The 21,918-nt window shown below is 33.6% G+C and overlaps 1 protein-coding gene across 1 annotated transcript in view; it reads left to right on the forward strand.

Moving 5' to 3' along the window:
- The first annotated feature begins 990 nt into the window (after positions 1-990).
- Positions 991-21,918, forward strand: part of LOC116475200 (UDP-glucuronosyltransferase 2A2) — a 47,777-nt gene continuing 26,849 nt past the window's right edge. The window contains 4 exon segments of the mRNA XM_058429966.1: positions 991-1,705; positions 9,101-9,125; positions 9,127-9,406; positions 9,409-9,616. Of these exon segments, the coding sequence (XP_058285949.1) occupies positions 991-1,705; positions 9,101-9,125; positions 9,127-9,406; positions 9,409-9,616 (1,228 nt within the window).

Here is a 21,918-nt window from a genome sequence, read left to right on the forward strand (position 1 = left end):
TTTGATGTGGGAGTAATTATAAAAGATCCATAATTGGATATTTTTTAAAATAAGGAAGAAATGAAATTAACGTGTTAAAAAGTTTGCATAATGTCTGACATATAACAAGGACTTAATAAACGCTAGCAATCATCGAAGGCTGAGTCTAGATGTCAAGTAGCTGTTTTTCATGCAGGCTAGATAGCTTTTGAGCAGCACTTCTGGTAGATGTATGCTTGACTTAGTAATTCTCTTTAAATAGCTCCTGTTCACTAGTAACATTACCTATAATCTCTTGCACATATTTTATTTTATTCATTTATTTATAATATTTTCTTGATGATTAACATAAACTATTTTTGTAAACGTATTACTAAAGTAGTAATATAATGCTATATGTGTCATACATATTATTTATAAGTATTATTTGAATTTATAAATATTTGAATTTCTAAATATTATTTATAGTAATATATATTTATAAATATTATTTGACATAATCGTATATATTGTTAACTATTATTATAATGCTTAATTGTGACAAATGGAATTATATTCATGCATTAAAAATTTAAAAACTTACAGCATTAACATACTTAAATTTCTGAATGAGTTTTGGTCCTATCTGATGTTTCAATACCTAGGCCTGAATGTAGAGTTGAGAGATACAGAAGCTTTACCCAATTTAATTGTAAAAAGTTAACAATTATGAAACACACAAAAAAGGGTTGGAGTATCAAGTTCAAAAGGTGGATTAGACAGCAGAAATAATAACTGTAACACTAAAATTAAAACAACAGATTGAGAAGTAAGACACATTACCTATAAATCTGTAAATACCCTAAAATACGGAGCTACTATGACTAGTATCACTTTCTAGAAAGAAGGCTTTTACGGATATTAATGGTTTGCCTCTAAACAGAAATACTTTTGTCTTTCCTTTTTTTTCTTTAAAAGCAGAGAAAAACATTTGCTTCACATCTCATCAAATCTTCTGCATCAAGCCACATCATGTTAAACAATCTTCTGCTGTTCTCCCTTCAGATAAGTCTCATAGGAACCACTCTTGGTGGGAATGTTTTGATTTGGCCAATGGAAGGTAGTCATTGGCTAAATGTTAAGATAATTATAGAAGAGCTCATTAAAAAGGACCATAATGTGACTGTCCTAGTTGCCTCTGGTGCACTTTTCATCACACCAACCTCTAACTCATCTCTGACATTTGAAATATATAAGGTGCCCTTTGGCAAAGAAAGAATAGAAGGAGTAATTAAGGACTTCGTTTTGACATGGCTGGAAAATAGACCATCTCCTTCAACCATTTGGAGATTCTATCAGGAGGTGGCCAAAGTAATCAAGGACTTCCACATAGTGTCTCAGGAGATCTGTGATGGCGTTCTTAAAAACCAACAGCTGATGGAAAAGCTAAAGAAAAGCAAGTTTGAAGTCCTGGTGTCCGATCCAGTATTTCCTTGTGGCGATATAGTAGCTTTAAAACTTGGAATTCCATTTATGTACTCCTTGAGGTTTTCTCCAGCCTCAACAGTGGAAAAGCACTGTGGGAAGGTACCATACCCTCCTTCCTATGTTCCTGCTGTTTTATCAGAACTCACCGACCAAATGTCTTTCACTGACAGAGTAAGAAATTTCATCTCCTACCACCTACAGGACTACATGTTTGAAACTCTTTGGAAATCATGGGATTCATATTATAGTAAAGCTTTAGGTATGTAACAAATTTTGTTTTTATTACTTGAATTTGAACAAGCAGACCTTTGTAGAGCCCTTCTTTATTTCCCTATGTCTATTCTTTTTTAATTCTAAGTATTGATGTACTATGTATTACTATCACTTCATAGCAGAAAAGAAGATAAAAGACATTGTACTTCAGAAGTACAGTGTGTTGTTTTCTGATTGCATGGACTTAAATATATCAATTCAGTTCTTTTATGGATAAAATATAGTGACAAATACTTCAGTTTAAAAGTTGGGCTGGATCTCATGTAGATATTATGCTCAAAATAGAAATTGCCTAGAAGCTGCAGTGATGTGTGGAGAAAGCCGGAAAATATTAAACTTTCCACAAGTTTATTATTAATACAGACATTCATATGCATGTTTAGGAACATACATATATGTGGATAATCTCTGATCATCACTAAATAAATATTAAGGCTCATAAAGAAACAAAATGCATTAAGGCTTTATCACCTTTAATTGTAAGGTGTGAACTACAACCATTCATCGGATGATTTATCCATGCTAAGCTTATTTAATTTACTTAAGTGTGATATGGTGTTTACCTGATGAATACAATATTATCAGTGGTACTAGAATAAAAGCCTATATTGATCATGTTGAATATGTTTATGCACATATTTGTCTAAAAATCAAACAGGGCTTGCCCATTTTTTATGCTTTTGAATTTTATCATTTATTCTTCATTAATTATAGATTTCTTACTCTTTACTAAGCACTCTTTTAGATAGGAAGACTAAAATAAAGTCCATGGGTTCAAGGATTTCACAAACAGATAAATCAGACATTAAAAGGAATATTTATTATGTGAATTATGTAAATGTGGAAATATGCACAAAATACAAAATGTAGAGGAGTTAGGTATTATGTGACACAGAGTGTGTTATTCTGAAAAACTTCGGAGTTCAGATGATGCATAAGGATATTTTAAAATACTGAATGTGAGTTCTGCAAAGTAAGAATGGGGAAGGAAAAGTGTGCTCAAAGTTGAAGACAAAACAGCACAGGTAAAATGGATATTTCTGATAATTTAATATTTCTGAAAGTTCAAGTGTAAGGTAGGGAGGCATGGGGGAAGATGCCAATGACGTCGGAACCGCAAGAATGAGTGAATTAATTCAATGAATATTTCAAAGTCTCCTGTATGTCATTCTAAAAACATTTTAATCTAATAAGCAGTTGAGAACCATCTAAAGGGAAATATTATGACCTGATTTTCATTTTATATAAAACGCTTGGACAGATGTGGCAGTAGAGCTGAGAGATGTGAGACTAGACTAATGTATCCCTCTAGGAAAGATGTGGTAAGAGCCTGCCCTACAGAAGTAGCTGATAAATGGAGGAAAATAATGCAGTATGAGACTACATAGCAACACAATTGGGAGAGCAGGTGCTTACAGACAACATCCACATAGCAGTCTGTGGCTTGGAAAAGTAACTCAGTCTCCTTGCACGTGAACCTCATTTATCTCATCTCTGACAGGGCTACTAAAAGGACTAAATTAGTTTACATCTGAAAGGATTTTAGAGTAGTGTGGCCCAATCAACCCTGATAGCGAATATGGGAGAGTAAAAATTAATACTGCATTGAATTTTGGACATGTTGTGTATGTGATACTTTTGGGAATATTTAGCAAAATCCAGTAAGCAGCTGGATATACGGGATGAGATCTCAGAGGTAATCTCATGGGCTAGTAACATTGACACATTAATTTATGTGCATTCGTTTATTGATAACAAAGTAATAATGCACAGACTGCAGAGACTGTAATGTTTGCTAAGCAGAGCTTGTAAGGCCTAGAGATGTTTACTAGCTAATGAGTGAACATCCTAAATGCGATTAAAAATAATTTAAAGATGACAAAGTGTAAAACAGTGGGCTGCATGAATGTTGGCAAAAGAAAAAGTGAGATTTCTGTGTAGTGATACCTACTAACACATTAGCTTCTTTTCTACAGATCTCTGTTCTAAAATAACTGTAAAGTTGATATATATCAATCAAAATAAATATGCATGGGTTAGTATGTGAATGAGGATGTGAGATACTACAGCCATGTGAATGATTATTATCAAAAGCTGGTAAACCAACTATAATTAACACCGATAGCAAAAGTCATCAACTCCTCTGGGTATGTTAAGTAATTGGCGCAAAATTCAAAAACAGATCTTTATCTCTTGGGATGTAAAAGAAGAGCCAGCTATTCTGTCATTCAGAGAATACAAACCTTGCTACAATGATTATAGATAAACCTTCAAGTGTCCTATAAAGATAAAAGTGAATGGGAAACATCTTGTGGTTGAAACTAGATCTTAAAAGAGAGCAGAGAAAAAAATTGAAGTTTTATGAAGCAATGAAACTGTCAAGATGGCAAAATCTCCTTCATATCCTCATGTATGTGGTAAACTAAAAGGGACTCTGAATATGTGCAGCATCTCAGTTCATGTAAGAGCGGAATGTACATAGACCATCTCTTGGTCACAATTCATATTTACATTTTCAATCCTACTACTTCAGTTTTGTCAACTGTTCATCATCAACCTTGGAATTCTAATTCTCATGATTACTATGCTCTTTATTTGTGAAGTTACACACCAGTTTACTTTACCTAGGCTGGCAGTCTCAGAATCATATGTTCCATTTTATTTTGCCTGTAAGTTAATGATGGTAATAAAAGCACACTATTCTTCAGTCTTAAGACATGAAGCTAATCTTTCTTAACAATTTGTTCAGAGGAACATAATGAAGATTTCTAAAGATGTTCTTATCCTCTGATTTTGATATATCATGTTTCTGATCAAATTACCCTCTTCTGAATTAGAATGACTACTTAAGTTTGTCTTTATTAAAACACAATATTCTTACTGATGCCAGGAACATGAACAGTCATATTTAAAAGCCCAGTTAAGAAGTAAAGTATTGACATGATAGAGTAACTTATTTTTGTGCAAGACTTTGTGGATGTAGAATGATAAAGGAGAATGATAAATGGAACTGACTTGTAAAAATAACTCCTTTCCAATTTGTAATTTGAATTGATCTTCTACATTTACTCAGAATTCTTTAATCAAATCACTGCAACAAATTTATATCCACTCAGGCCTCGAACAGCCTCACCTGAGTAAATAAATACACCAACTCCCTGTTTACTTCTCTGCAGTGGAACGCAATAAGAAGGTCAGAGTGAGTCCTTAATCTCTGCTAATTGGTAGAAATTGGATATTTATAATGTAAAATTATTCATTTTATTTCACATCATGGGCATTTAGCTCAAACTCATGGATATCATAATAATGATAGCAATATATATTAATATCTTCCTCTGCACTAGCCACTGTGATAAGTGATTTACATATATTTTCTCTCAATCCTTGAACTGTTGCAGTTCGTTGCAAGAAAAAAAGTTGTAACACAGAAAAGAATATTGAGACTTGGAAATATCAAACATGTTAAAATTATGAGAAAATAGTATTCAAATGAAAATCTTTCTCATATCAAAGCTTTGATGTCATATTTCCTTGTTCTAGGAATTGTTTTTCCTTCTTTTTAAATTTCAGGTGCAAATCTATTAACTGTTCAGAATATTTTAGGTTAAATTTTTCTTAGACACTTTTCTTCTTTTCAATGTGTTTAGCTTTTAAAATCTGCTATTCTATTTCTTGATTTGTCGAATGAATATAATTGGGCCATTGTATCACTAGGTAACTTACTATTCATTAAGGGGTAGGTCATCATGTGTTTCTGTTTTCTGGGGAGGATTGTCTAGGGATATATTTTTGGCATTAGGAGAGCTTTCTAAGTCACCTCTAACTGAAAGAAAGTAAAGCCTTCCACAGTTTCGAATGTATACCTTCAAAAATTTTTTGAATTTTTATGCATTAAAAAAAATGGAACCAGGTATTTCATTTTTACTTTTAGTTAAAAAAAAAAAACATCAAAACTGGGGCACATTTAAGGGGAGAAAAATGTAACATTTTTATCATTAAAAATACTTATAATCCATAAGCATTACATACTGTTACCAACAGCACCTTACCCTTCAACCACTGTAAAAACAAGGTTTTTTTGTGAATAATCTCTATATATTAGAGGTATATAATATGTAAAAATACATAACATTATATAGGAATAATTAGGTGAATAATCTCTAAGATGAATGCCATCTATAATATAAAGTCTATAATAACAGACTTTAGCAAGTCTATTAAATAAGAAATCTAGACTTTCAAAAAGAATAATCATAATATCTAGATCTTTGCATGAACTGTGGGCTCAAGGAGCATGAATAATTAATGTAAAATAAAGTGCTAGAAATGAAACACATGTAAGTGTATATCCTTCCATGATTCTTGATTTTCAGTAGTAATTTTAAGAAGAAAAAATTCACTGGAATCTTTTCCTGTAGAATAATACATTTCTACTTAGGTCTTCCTTTTTTCTTTTACTCTTTCTTACTAATCATTCATTTGTTTTCTTCTCTCTTTCCTTCCTTCCTTTATTCTTTTTCTGTTTTAATTTACATTGATCTTGATTGGTTAGAATCTTTGAAAAACCCTCTAGTATCATTCCCTTTTCTGCAATGAGCCATAAGCTGAATGACAGCCACAGGCATTACACTGGAGATGTAATTGACATTGGGACATTGGAAATTCTCGGAGATAGTGATCACTCTATCCTTTTTGCTCCCACTCATGAAAGGGTATCAGAACAAAAGGAAATTGAAGTTACAATTTGTGTGGATATAATCTTGAGTTTTATATGCATATATTTCTTAAAATAAATAATTTGTAAATTTTGGTACTCTGTGCATTGTTAATAACCTATCACTTGTGGTATGCCTAAAGACTGAGAGTGACTGCCTTATGGGGAGACTCTCAGTGTTTGAGAAATTCTGCACCAAATCCTAGATTCCCCAGTCTGTCAGTGTAGGAGGAGGGAAAGAGTAGAGAAGGGTCAAGGTAATGAGATCGGATTAATTTGATCATTAAAAAAATAAGATTCTCTCCCTAAAACATCATAGCTAGCTATCACTTATGGAGCCCAGGTGCTGTTCTGAATCACTTACCTGCATTATGTCACACCATACCCAAAACTATAGGAAATAGGTGCCATTGTTCTCATCATTTGTTAAATGAGGCTAAGTAACTTGTCTACTTACAATTCAGAAAGTGGTGAATCATTTAATATCAGACTCCACTCTGAGGTAAAAAGCCAAGTGCTAGAATATACTCAGTTACTGTTTGGCAAGACAAAGAAAAACTAAAAGTACATCTAAATTTAAGCTTTTAGAGAATTAGGTAAATACAAATCAAGAAACTCAAATAAAACTGAATCACTCACACCCAAAACAGTATGAAAGCTGGTTTCCAGGCTTTTTTTGGCCTTGGGGAGACAATGAAAAAAGAGCCAGCAGAGTTGAATCCTAGCCATCAGGTGCAATATTCAGGGAGCACTTAGGAAGAGAAGACTTTCAGGCAAGGGCATGTCTTTAGTGGAAGAAAAAATCTTTCATACCAAAATGTTGTTCTGAGGATTATCAATTCAGACTAATAGCATTATATACATTTTACTAAACAAAATGTTGTTTTAAGGATAATCAACTCAAATTAAAAGGGTTATTTACATTTTATTGTTCTTCACTAAATTAGATAAATATTTTATTGCCATGCAGATATTACGTAAAAGTGGAAGTTGACTAAAATCATCATTTTTTCCCTTACTCTGGGTAGTTTAGGGATATCTATATGTATTGAGATTTTGGAGCATATTTTGATAAGCTTTTATGTGCTATTGTAGCTACATTTGTGAGTAATCCCTAATTAATTATTATATTTTCCTTACATGTAACTCAATATTTGAACAAATCTGAGTATTTTATAGATAGACTTTTGTTCATGTTTTCTATAATGTTTTGCTTTCTTTACTTTTTATTGAAAGTTTGACAGCAACAGATTTCTTTATGAAGATTTTTGAACCCCTTTTACTGGGCTTATTTTGAAGACCATTAAGATTATTGACACTCTTCTCTGGCTGCCTTGTTTCAAAAATATAATTAATTTTTAAGGTACTCCCACTATATTCAAATTGAGGCTTACTCTTGAGAGGACACAAATGCAAAAATTCTAAAACCATCACTACTCCCTCTTGTCTTTCCTGTTCTCTGTCCTCCCAGTTCTTTTGTTACTCAAGGGCCTGAAATTACATAATTTAAGGGCAATTGAGTATAACTTTAAAATCTGTCACTAATTTTCTAATCTTAATTTTTGATTTTTATCCTTTTAATCACTCTATGTGTTCTGATTTCTCTTTTTAATGGTGGCCTGTAATGATTTCAAAACAGCATTGTTATATAATTGCTATTGCTCAGTTTGGGATTCAATAAGAATTGCAACACTATATCCATATCTGACCTCACTATATCCAAGTCTAGCCAGTCATTCTGTAGCTGGCCCACTGATTTCCTAATCAATCTTTAGACAAATTTATTAAACCGCTAACATTACTACACTCTTACTCTGTACCAAGAAGACTGAAAAGTAGCTTTACAGATACTATTGTTAATCCACAAAGTAATATAACAAATGAATGTCATCACCTCTCATTTTTCTTTGAGAAAACTGAGAATGGGAGGGTCTGAATAACTCCCCGGTGTCAGAAATCTTATAAAAGGACAATATTTGAATCTGGGTCTATTGAACTCCAGTGTCTACCTAACTTCTCTGAATAACAAAGTCTGTGATTCTTTGGAGTTCCAGGCCATATCTTCTTGATCTGTGTCATATGGAAGAAACTGAAAAATTCCCTGTAACAAAGGCATAGGAGACAACAATCAATTGGCTTTATGGAGAAGAAAGCTATTCTATATCAAATGCATAGTATTTTACTCTATAATCCATATAATCTAAAACACCCTGAAATGTTTGAGCAAACTTCCTCTGAAAGTTGTTTATTCAATTTTGTGAAAAATATATTAGAGATGTATTTTATAAATCATAGTTATTATCACAGAATATGTAGATGGTAGGTTTATAACCCTCTGCTTCCTCTTCTTTAAAAAGTACCAGATTTTATTTCTGTTATTGAAATAATGATGTTAGTGCATATAGGAATTTGAATTATATTATTTACCTTTTAATCTAAAGATAAATTGACCTACGACTGAGTGTAACCATCACATTAGATATTATTTTATTTAAAAATTGACCTAAATATACTTTGAAGTTTTTTTTTCATCTTGAAGGATCTATAGTAGGATGGTTTCCATAAGGGATTTTACCATGCCTAAGAAGTTTGTCCAGATGCTGGTTTTTAATTTGACTCTGACTGAAGTCGTTCTAAGTGGGAATGTGTTAATTTGGCCTACAGATGGTAGCCATTGGTTAAATATTAAGTATTCTAGAAGAGTTGATTCAAAGAAATCGTAATGTGACTGTACTGGCTTCATCAGCAACTCTATTCATCAACTCCAATCCTGATTCTCCTGTGAATTTCGAAGCGATACCTGTTTCCTATACTTTCTTTCAAATTAATATACAAATCTGTGATGGTGTACTAAAGAACCCAAAGTTGATGGCAAGACTTCAGAAAGGTGGTTTTGATGTGTTGGTAGCAGACCCAGTAAAAATCTGTGGTGATCTCATTGCTCTGAAATTAGGAATTCCATTTATGTACACACATTGAGGTTCTCTCCAGCATCAACAGTGGAGAGATACTGTGGGAAAATCCCAGCACCAGTCTCCTATGTACCGGCAGCCTTGTCAGAGCTCACTGACCAGATGACCTTTGGTGAAAGGAATAAAAATACCATATCTTATTCTCTGCAAGACTATATATTTCAGTCCTACTGGGGAGAATGGAATTCATACTATAGCAAAATTTTAGGTAAGTCTAACATTTTCTCTTTTTAATGACTCTGCATCCCTTATTTATTCTTATTGTCGTATGGCAAAAGATTTCCATTCCACTGCATATGCTGAGCTGAAGATAATGGACTTCTTATATCTCTGTACAAACAATTCTCTGATTATTCTCTTTGAATAAGTCCTTAACAATGAAATGGTGGTATTAATATGTATGCTATTGTCTCTTAATGCAAACAACTTTGTGTCCATTTAGGTAATAGCTTTTCAATGTATAAATCAATTTCAAAATATAAATGAAAGTGCCCGTATTAGGATACGCTGTAACACTACTGAAAAATACCCTGGCAAATATTTTCGAGGTGACACATGATTTACCGTGCCTCCTTTGTCCTTCATTATTTTCTTTGTCTGCAGAAAGCTTTGAAAAGCTTGGAACCAGGCAATAGAAAACTGGAGTTTACACTCTACCCTGGTTCTCACTGTCTCTCTATCTTTACACGTCTCTGGGTAGTTGGACACCATCTCTCAAATTAATTTCTCTCTATCCTGTGGCCAGCCTCATGTTTCCTTGCAGGAAACATTCCTTATGAGAATCAAACACAATAATGTTAACCATCAAGGCCAGTCCTGATTGGTTGTTTATAATACTTATTTTTCCTGGCTTCTATGAGCCTCCCTTTATATTTTTATTTCCTTCTCTCTTGATGATTTTGCCTCCAGATCTCTTAGTACTCGGGACACTAATCAATAGCCGGAATTAATAGATGATGCTACCACTGGTACTTTCTCACAGAAGTAATGTGAAAGACATTTTACATACCTTTTGACTTTCTTTCCTTTCTCCCTCACTCCCCTTGGTCCTTTTTTCCTTCCTTCCTTCCTTCCTTCCTTCCTTCCTTCCTGCCTGCCTGCCTGCCTGCCTGCCTGCCTGCCTGCCTTCCTTCTTGCCTTCCTTCCTTTTTTACTTTTCTTCCTTCATTCTCTCTTGTTTACTTTGTGTAAAAAAAAGTATTTGTTGAATGCCAACCTAGTTCCTACAACTTGTCTAAGTGGTAGGAATACAACAATAAGCAAAACAGATCAAATTCTCTATCTCATGGAACTTACATTCTAATGAGAGGAGACAATCAATAAATAAAATAAATATATAAAATAAATGGATGTTAGCCTGTGATATATGCTATGTCATAAAGTAAAAAGAACAGATTGTTCTTAGAGTGAGTTTGCATATTTAAATAGAGCAGGCAGAGAAAGTATCAAATGAATGACATCAGGCCAAAGACGTGAGGGAAGTGAAAGTCAGAATCCATAAGATCCCTGGAGGAAAAGCCTTTTAAGAGTAGATAAGAACAAGTACAAAGACTTGTGGCAAGCCATACACACAAGAATACTCATAAACTAACTTGATCTTACTCTTATCTTTCACAAGTGGTATTTGAATATATCTTTTTTCTTCTCTTGATATTGCAAAACTCTTGCAATAATTTTTTTTATCAAAAGCTTTTCAACTTTTTCTTAGAATTTGTCTAGAGGAAAGATATTAAATATACCACATATAAAACATATGCAAGGTAAATAAAATTTAAGTTTATTTTTGAAGATGTGGTAACTAAAATTTTACAAGCATAATTCTGTGTTTTTAAAATTCTTTTAAGGCATAATTTAACCGTAGTTTCTTTATTTCTGGCTTTCAAATTTTATATGCCTTCAAACCACATTTTTCTTTTAATTTGGGTATGATTCACATGAGTATATCTCAAGACATTTGAAATGTGTTCTATAATAATTGTAACTACCCAGCTATGTATTGGATAGTGATTATTGTAGCTACTGAATGAGTTAACAATCTATACACCTTAAATAAGAGACATACAAAAAGTAACAAGGTGAAGGGTCCTGAAAAATGCATGTGGCTTCAGGTTCCGATTCCACTTGCTAACTGGGATCTCAGACAAGTAACTGAAACTTTTGAGTCACAGTGCTTTCTCCTCTTTAAAACAGGGTTAAAAATTTCACTATATTCCTTAGGAGGATCATATGACATCATATGTGGCTATTCCATGTCAATTATAAAGAATTATATGTTATTTACACCAAACTACTTAGGAAATCTGCAATGATAAAACCCTAGTTATATTACCATGGGGCTCTGTAAATGGAAAGTAGCCAAAAAAATCTACAAAAAATAAATGGCTTCTGGTAGGTACTAAACCTTCCTTCTCAAAGGAAGCCATAACAAATTAGATAAGTGTGAAAAAGGCTTTGTAAAACAGCAAGTTCCCAACTTCTCACCTTTACGGTATAATAATCTAGGTTTAGAAATTCTATCATTTAAGAAATTAAATATCCTATTTACTTAAATCCTTTATGCTTCTCATGTTACTGAACATAATTTGAACAACAAATAACTTCCTTGAATATTTTATTTCAAATTAAGGTATACTGTGAAGAACTGGTAAAACCCCACTTTGTGTTTTGTTTGCCATCACATTCTCAAAGGATTAAGAACACCTGCTAACTGTAATGTGATATTGAAAGAGGGCAGATACACAATTTTACATAATTATGTTTGACCACAGGAGAGCTAACAACATGTCAAATTTTTGTGGAGTTTCCATTACAGTAGTTGTTCTTCAGTTCTGTGTAGGAAAAACAGACTAGAGAAATGATATGTTAAATTGTGACAAAGAAAAACTTCAAATGTCTTGAAGGACATTGGAATAAGTACAAGGACATATTTGATTGCACCAGTTAAAAAACTTGTTTTCTATATCAGTGAGGAAGTCTTAAATCTTACAGATGAAATGAGTAAAACAGTTAACATTTTAAAAATACCTTTAATAGCTAAGGGAACAGGGATATCAGGAATTATGAAAATCACTGCTACTCATATCCAGAAGCGAATCTATTAATAAATTTTGGGCAGGCCAAGTGTTCTGCATGGCACCATCAAATTTAAATGAACCTTATTTCTCTCTCTCTCTCCTTTTTTTTTTTTTTTTTTTTTTTTTTGAGATGGACTCTTACTCTGTTGCCCAGGCTGGAGTTCAGTGGCGGATCTTGGCTCACTGCAACCTCTGCTTCCTGGGTTCAAGCGATTCTCTTGCCTCAGCCTCCAATGTAGTTGGGATTACAGGCAGCCACCAGGCCAGGCTAATTTTTGTATTTTTAGTAGAGACGAGGTTTCACCATGTTGGCCAGGCTGGTCTCAAGTTCCTGACCTCAAGTTATCCACCCTCCTTGGCCTCACAACTTGCTGGGATTACAGGCTTGAGCCACCTCACCCAGCCTCTGAACCTTATTTCTTCCTCAACTTCTAAGAGATCTGCTGTATAGCAAATAGATGGTTCTCACTGTAGAATTTGAGACTAGCCTTTGCTGCAGCAATAGAAAGGTTAAGCCCTTGAACACTGTAGTGAAAATGGTTAGACAGGTAAGGCAACTGGAAACTGGATGGCTCCATTTTGCATGTGTCTTTTGGGTTTCCAGTCTGTCTCTGTCCATCCCAGCGCACTGTAGATTGGAAGAGCAGAAAGCCCAGTAATAAGCTATATGACACTTGGCTGGTATAACTTAGTTTTAACTGTCAGTACCACGTTGGGCCCTCTTTCCCTGCTGATATATTTTATTTATTCAGTTTTATTTTTCAACATTTAATATTTAATTTAAATCTGAACTTTAATCCTTACTCCTCTTTTTAAATTTATTTTTATTTTTATTTTTAAACTTTTTTGTGGGTACATAGTAGTATATATTTAGGGGGTAGATGGGATGTTTTGATATAGACATGCAATGTAAAATAAGCACATCCTGGAGTATGGAGTATCCATCCCCTCAAGCATTTCCTGCTGATAAATTTTAGATGGATTCTTAGAACTAGTGTTACCTTATCCCAGCACATGAAGAAAACAAATCTCTTAACAGTTAATGAAACACTCCAGCACAATATAAGATAAAAATGAGGGTAATAGGCATTTTGTCTCATTCTAGATATCAGTGGAAAATCATTCATTGTTTACCATTAAGTGTAATGTTTAGATCTCTCTTATTAGATTGAGGAATCTCCCTTTTTCTTTTTAATTCAAATAAGTTTTCATTATAAAAGGATGATGAATTTTATCAAATGTTTTTCTGCATCTATTCAAATTATTATATTATTATTCTCTTTGTTCTGCCAATATGGTAAAATATATAAAGTGATTATCAGTTGTTAAATCAACTTTTTATTTTTGGAATAAACCCCAAGTAACTTAAGAAAAAAACAGCCTCTTAACCTTCCCCCTCTATCCAACTTGTCTGCAACTAAACTAGATTAATCACAATAATGTATTATTTGTATTTCATCTGTAGTTTCTTTTCCGGGCCCAGTGTTGTATTTATTGCTTCTCTCCGTTTCCTAATCCCACTCTAATTCTCATACCCTGCTTCCCACCCTTTCCCTGGAAAACTTGGAGCTTTCTGTTAATCTTTCATCACGTAAGCCTTCCAATTCCTTCTTATATGTAGCTTTCCTGTGATCAGTGTTGTGGGTTTTTGTTGTTGTTTTGTTTTGTTTGATTTTTGAGACGGAGTCTCTCTCTGTCGCCCAGGCTGGAGTGCAGTGCCACGATCTCGGCTCACTGCAAGCTCCACCTCCCGGGTTCACTCCTTTCTCCTGCCTCAGCCTCCGGAGTAGCTGGGACTACAGGGGCCGGTCACCAAGCCTGGCTAATTTTTTATATTTTTAGTAGAGACGGGATTTCACGATGTTAGCCAGGATGGTCTCGATCTCCTGAGCTCCTGATCTGCCCGCCTCGGCCTCCCAAAGTGCTGAGATTACAGGCGTGAGCCACCGCGCACGGCCAGGTTTTTAAAATTTTGTGTAATCTTTCTGTAAAACATAAATCCTAAACTTTATAACTCATTGAAGTTTCACGAAATAACCCCACCCTTGCAACCAGCACTCAAATTAATAAACAAAACATGAATGCAATCCATAACTCCTCCTCCATCTGCTTATTAGTCCCCACAACTCCTATCTAAGGGTAAACACTTTCTTGGCTTCTAATACCATAGATCAATTTTCCTTGACTTTAAACGTTATATAGTTGAATCACACATTATGTACTCCTTTGTATTTTGCTTATTTTGATTAATATTATGTTTTTGAAATTCGTACAAGTTGTTGCATGTAGATATGCTCTGCTCATTCTTATAGCTATATGCGGTCTATTGAATTAAAGTATCACATTTTATTTATCCATTCTGCTTATGGAAATTTAGGCTATTTTGGTTTTGCCACCTTATGATGAACACTGCTTAGAACATTCTTGTACCTAATATTGGTGAATACATGTATGCCATACTGTTGGATATATTCATGAGAGTGGAATTGACAGGTTATAGATACCATTAAAATTTAGTTTCCCAAAAGGTTGTACAAACTAGTAAACCTACTAGCCATATACTAGGGTTCCAGCTGTTCTGCATTATCATCAACACTTGGTTTTTTTTTTTTTGGTATTTATTTTCATTGTAACCATTCTGTTGATCTCTATTGTTTTTATTAAGGTATAATTTTTATGTGATAAAAAGTACATAAAGTGTACAGTGTGATTTATTTCATCGAATGTGTATGTGTGTAACTAACACATCAATCATTCTCTGGGATTCCTTTCTAACAAGGCCACTACCCAGACCTTTTCAGATACTTAGGCTGAATAACTCCCACCTCTTAGTTCTCATTCTTCATTCTTACTCACTTTTAATTTTCTTTGGTGGACTTTTTACTACATCCTCTTATCATTTTAACTTTAACATCATGATTAAATTGTCACCCACGTCCGGTTTGTAAGCCATCAAGAATCTCTAGTGCATAATGTATTCCTTGATTAAAAATAAAAGTTGTCTTAAATATAGTTACTTTTTTTTTTTTTGACCGAGTCTTGCACTGTTGCTCAGGCTGGAGTGCAATGGCTCAATCTCGGCTCGCTGCAATCCCTGCCTCCCGGGTTCAAGCGATTTTCCTGCCTCTGCCTCCAGAGTAGCTGGGATTACAGGCTCCTGCCACCATGCCCGGCTAATTTTTGTATTTTTAGTAGAGACGGGGTTTCACTATGTTGGCCAGGCAGGTCTCGAACTCCTGACCTCGTGATCTGCCCTCCTCTGCCTCGCAAAGTGCTAAGATTACAGGCCTGAGTCATTGTGCCCGGCCAGTTACTTCTTTATGAAAATATATTCACTAAGGGTGATTTCCATATTTACTATTGTCGTGCGTTAAGAAGTTTGCCACCTGCCTGTTTTTAGTTTGTCATAAATAGAAATTATCCTCAGTGAGATTGTGCTCTTTTGGCCTAAATGATGAAGCCATTGGATGTTTCAAAGAAATCATAATGTGGGTGTACTGGCATCATCAGCAACTCAACTTCAATTCTGAAAGGTGCTGCTTGTAAACTAAAAAAGAATTTCCCTACTCGTGGAAAAAAAAAATTTACCTTATCTTTAATGCAGACCCCTTATTAACCCCCAAACCTATTCCTTTTGAGCTTTGTAACATTACGTGTTATGCCTTCCCTCTTCCTTCATGGTAGCAAATCAAATTATTTTGTGATTTCTTTTATATTTGTATCAAAACACCTTGAACCTTTTAAAAATTGTTCTGAATGTAATTATCTTTGAATTCATAGATCATTTTGTTATTGCAAGTAAACATATAGGAATAGATCTTTCATTTTTGTGAATCTCTTTCAAAAATAAAGTTAATATACATCACATAAGTGAATAATTTTAGGTGTAAAGAAAAACTAATAACTATAATGTGGTATTTATTGGATTCATACAAATTGTGGTGCTTATATTGTCCTTTTAATGATATTATTTTGGAATCCATGTTTCCAGATATTTTCTGTCTTTTCTTGACAAAAGTGCCAACTAAAAGTAGTGTGAAGTGGTAGCCTTGTGTTAGAATAGAAATTGAATTCAACCAATCTTTGTTTTTAGCTCAATTGTGATTTCATTAAAGTTGGTATCCCAGCATCAGTGGAGCCTAGTAATATGTCCGTAGTCTTCAAATTCCCAAAATATCCTGATGTAGTGGCTACAGTTGTTCTCTTTTTCAGGTTGTCAACTGGGATAATTAGTGGACACACCCAGAAATGCCCATGTACACACTCCTCTCCTTGCTTGGCAGGTTTAGATACACAAATATCTGACTGCTTGAGATGGCTTCTCATCTCAAATAATATTCTTCATTCTGTTATATTTTTGTATATTGTGTTATATACTTTGGAAAGATAACTAAACTATTTCTCATTATTGATGGTTAGGCAGTAAATCTGTTGACAGCCTACTTTCTTGTGCTATAATCTTCAGTTTAGTTTTAAAATTTTTGATGACTTAAATTCTCCACTGAAGCATTTTTCTAAACATTTGGATTATTATTACTAATTTTCACAACATATTTACAAAATATTATCATTATTTTAGTTTTATGATAAAATAAAAACAGATAAAAATTAAGTAACTCTCTGACAAACATCATTTTGAAAAAATATGGGAAGATAGATCTATTTACCTCCAAAGCCCACTTAACTAATTTCACTAAAATAGTATAGGTATCTTTGTGATTCTCGGATTCACTCAAGCCCTAGCTCTCTGCTTTTCCAAAGAAAAGACATCAATAGGAAGTCAAAAATAAAGCATTTGATATTGAGATAGATCTCACTGATTCTCTTTTTCAAATGAGAAAGTAGTGTTATAGTTTAAGAAAGAGAACAATAGAAAGGTTATGTCAATGATTCCATATCTAGAGAGATGGGACATCCTATCACAGAGATCACATTCAAGTCATTAATAACATTTAAGTAGTATTGTTAACTCTGCCACTTACTCATGTATTCTTTAGCACACACCACAGTGTAATAATTCTTACATGTATGTATATATATAATATATGTATAATTGATATATAGTGTATTTGTGTGTTGTGTGAATGTGGGTGTGCTGGAGACTTGATAAATCAGGAATTCCTCCCGCGGTAGAATTGCATTCACAGTTTCATCTTTAGGGTCTGTTACCACTTGCTAACATAATAAAACATATATAGTTTTCATACATCCTTGGCATCTTGGCTAAATAAATGGTTTTTATTTTGTGACCAGTTTGTTGAAAATATGTGTCTCATTTTAACTTGCATTCCTCTGGAGTTTTCTTAGAGGCCTATTTTATAATTCCCTGTTTATAACCCTTTTCTACTTGGAGGAGTATTGATATTCACAGTGATTTGTAATAGCTTAGAGTACAATGTGTAAATATCATTGAATCTGCAAAATTCAAATGAAGGTGGTTAAAAGGAGAGAGAATAGTAATGGTTGATAAAAACTATGGCTTGTGGTGCTGGGGAAATGACAAAGGTAGCTTTAACATAGTCAGGATGAGAGTGTAACCGGGAAGAGGTGGGAATTGGGAGTTATAGAGAGTAAAGACACTGCATGGCACATCTGGGAAGAAGGAAATTGTTTAAAGACCCTGTTACATATGGCCTCACTCTAACTACGTCAAAAATTGCAGGAGAAAAAAATACACCGAAGCTAACTGCAGATGGAGCTATTACTATTGGTATATCCTCATTAAAACAAAGAGAAAGACAAATGTCTACAAGAATAGAAACTTAGAGCTCTGATCCATATGGCTGTATTTTAGTTATCTATTTTTAATATAATCTTTTAATATAATCTTAATTACACTATAATAGTGTAATTTAAAGTCACATTTAAATATGAGAAATAAATTCCAGTACATTATTTTCCATGTGGTATTTTGGAATTTTAACTATACTTGTACATTCAAGATTAAAGAAAAAATATTTTACAAAGAAATTTCTATTGCAATGATAATATACATTTTGTTTTACCAAATTATTCATAACGTCTTACTGATTATTCTTATGGATCTACTCTGAGACTCAATGATTCACTTGAAAGACTCACAGGACTCAGAAGCTGCTAGACTCATGGTTATGGTTTATTATAATAAAATAATACAGATTAAAATAAGGAGAGAGAAAATACCCAGAAAGGGTAGCCCAGAAAAGATCAGTTGCAATCTTTCAGGGGTCCTCTTCTAGTAGAGTTTCACAGGATTTATTTGATATTCCTAGCAATGATATGTGGTGACAGGATGCAGTTTTATCAACCAGCTCACCTGAACCTTGATGTCTTGAGTTATTGTTAGGGCTCAATCACATAGATGTCTAAGGCCTGTTTGACTAACCTCAGCTACCCAGACTCCAGACCCTCAGAGCAAAAACTGGCGATCATAGTAAATCACATTGATAACATAAACTATCTGGTCAAACTAATGTGCACCAAGACCTCAGATATACAAAAACACTCTTATTAGGCACTGTATTCCAAAAGATTGGAACTCAGCTCTTAGAGCCAGGTACGAGCCCGTCTTGAATGTAAGAACATGAGCCTTTTTTGGGAATGCACAAGTTGAGAAATCCAGAGCTGCAAAGTAAACACTTTGTAGTATATAACTCCTGAATGAACGCTATTCTGAGTCCTAGGAAGCTATTTTTATTGACTGTATCACCTGGCTCCCTTTCTACTTGGAGGAGTGTTAATATTCCCATCATTTGTAGTAACTCAGAGTAGAATGTGTTAATACCATTGAATCTGCAAAATTCAAATGAAGGTGGTTAAAAGGAGAGGGAATAGCAATGCTTGAAAAAAGCTATGGCTTGTGGTACTGGGGAAATGACAAAGGTAGCTTTAACATAGTCAGGAGAAGAGTGTAACTGTGTATCACCTGGTATCACCTGGCTCCCTTTCTCTTTAGTATCAATTTGGGTTCAGTCAGTGAATCCCCTTTGAGACTAATAGCTGAGAGAAATTGAAAGACTGTCTCTCTCAGTGTAGACTATAACTTGATAGTGGCTATAGATTCCTTTGAATTCCAATATAGACCATAATAGCATGTAAAAGTTATGGCAGTCTTTTTTCTTTTATTCAGTTTTTAGTCATTTCACATGTATTTTATTTTGTAAGCTGAAACTTTACATTTAGTATTAAGTAGAAGTGGGAATTCTAGATCATTCATGTATTTGCTTTTAAAGAAAACGCTTTTATTTTTTTCTCCCATTTAAACTTATGTTATATAACCATTTGTATTAATTCAAAAAAGTTCTCTTTTCTAAGTTTTAAGAATTTTTTTCATGAAATTTGAAAAGGCATGGCTTAAGATAAGGCTCCAATTTCCTTCTTTTGCTTGTGGATATTTTGTGTTCCCGACATCATTTATTGAAGAGACTACTCTTTGTTCATCATGTATTCTTAAATCTTGTTGAAAGACCAGCTGAGCATATATGGGTGGGTTTCTTTCTAGGCTCTCCATTTTGTTCCCTTGGTCTACATGTGTGTTTTAATACTGTTTGGATTCTTGTCACTTTGTAGTGTATTTTGAAACCAGGGAGTGTGATGTCTCCAGCTTTTCTCTTCTTGCACAAAGTTGCTTTGAATATTTTATTTTGTGGCTCCATATAAATTTTGGTGTTGTTTTTTTCTATTTCTTTAAAAAATGCCAATGGGATTTTGATATGGATTCATTGAATCTGGATTGTTTTGGGTAACGTGGACATTTTGATGCCCTGAAACAAATTAAATATTCAACCTAAGACTTAAAACCACAAAAATCCTGGAAGAAAACATAGGGAAATGCTTCTTGACATTGACCTTGGCAATAATTTCTTGGATATAACACCAAAAGCAAAAACAGACAAGTGGGATTATATCAACCTAAAATAGCTTCTGGCCAGCAAAAGAGACAATCAACAAACTTAAAAGGCAATCTGTGGAATGGAAGTAAATATTCGTAAAACATATATATGATGAAGGGTCAGTAGGCAAAAATTAATAATATTTTAATATTTTTTCTCTCCATTCTCTTTTAACCTGTAATATTTTCTATGACATTTACAAATTTCCTATTTATCCCTCCTTCCATCTTGAGTTAATTTCAATGTGATACTAATATTTTATATTTTCTTGCTCATCATTAATTCCAGTTTGCTCATAATTTGATATAGGGACAATTGCTTTGTATTCATGTGTGATTATGAACCTTAAATATATGTTCTTCAGTCCTTTTCTGAACAGTTTGAATTGGCCTTAGGAGACTTTCTTTTTTCTTTCTTTCCTTCTTTCTTCCTTTCCTTCTTTCTTTCTTTCTCTTTTTCTTTCTCTCTTTCTTTTTCTTTCCTTCTTTATCTTTCTTTCTTTCTTCCTTTCCTTCCTTCTTTTCCTTCCTTCCCTCCCTTCCTTCCTTCCTTCCTTTCTTCCTTCCTTCTTTCTTTTCCTTCCTTCCTTCCTTCCTTCCTTTCTTCCTTCCCTTCCTTCCTTCCTTCCTTCCTTCCTTCCTTCCTTCCTTCCTTCCTCCTTCCTTCCTTCCTTCCTTCCTTCCTTCCTTCCTTCCTTCCTTCCTTCTTTCTCCTGCCTGCCTGCCTATGGAAGACAAAAATATTTATTATTTGGAATTTTGTTATAATATATGCATAAAATCATATGAGTCTAGTATGTACTAGTGTAGTATGTGGTATGAGTCTAGTAGTACTGTTTCAATTTGTTAAGAGACTCATTTATAAGACAAATATTTTTCCACAAGCAGTAAACTTGATTTTTTTTAACAAATCTCTGAGTAATTCTGAAACAAATTTCATGTATTTATGAAGACTTATCAAATAGGTAAACATTGTGTTATTGTGGCAAAGGTTTTTTACTGTTAAAAATTGTTTGGAAATAGATAATAGAAAATGTTTATATGTGTGTCAGTATGTGCAAATATATTTTCTGTCTTTCTCCATTGAAAACACATGAAACCCCAGTAACAATGAATATACCTATAGTATATATCATGAGTTTTATATGCCATTATCCAATAAAATGAAATACCATTCACTGGAGAAGTGGTTGATTTTAAGTTTGAGGCAGTGAAAACAGAAGTCGAGTCTAAACCATCTTGTAATGCCAAAAAGTCAAAGGTGCTTAGAAATGATGGAGCCATGTCAAAAGAATACAGGAACTACTATGAAGAAGTTTCCAAAATCTGGGACAATTTGAGAAACAAAATAAATAATTAGTTTGATTGAAAAGACACATAAAATAAAATTCATTAATATTTTAGTTTATATTGTATAAATAAATAGTTCAATGAACAAGCAATCTCTTAATTCCAATTAATGAATATACGATGAATAATGAAAATTTTTTAAATGACCAGCTTTCTTTAGTAGTAACATTGTATTTTATTTTTTATCTTCTGCTTTTATTTTAGTTTCCAAGGGTA

This window comes from Hylobates moloch, unplaced genomic scaffold (assembly GCF_009828535.3).
Source record: "Hylobates moloch isolate HMO894 unplaced genomic scaffold, HMol_V3 SCAFFOLD_2, whole genome shotgun sequence".
NCBI lineage: Eukaryota > Metazoa > Chordata > Mammalia > Primates > Hylobatidae > Hylobates > Hylobates moloch.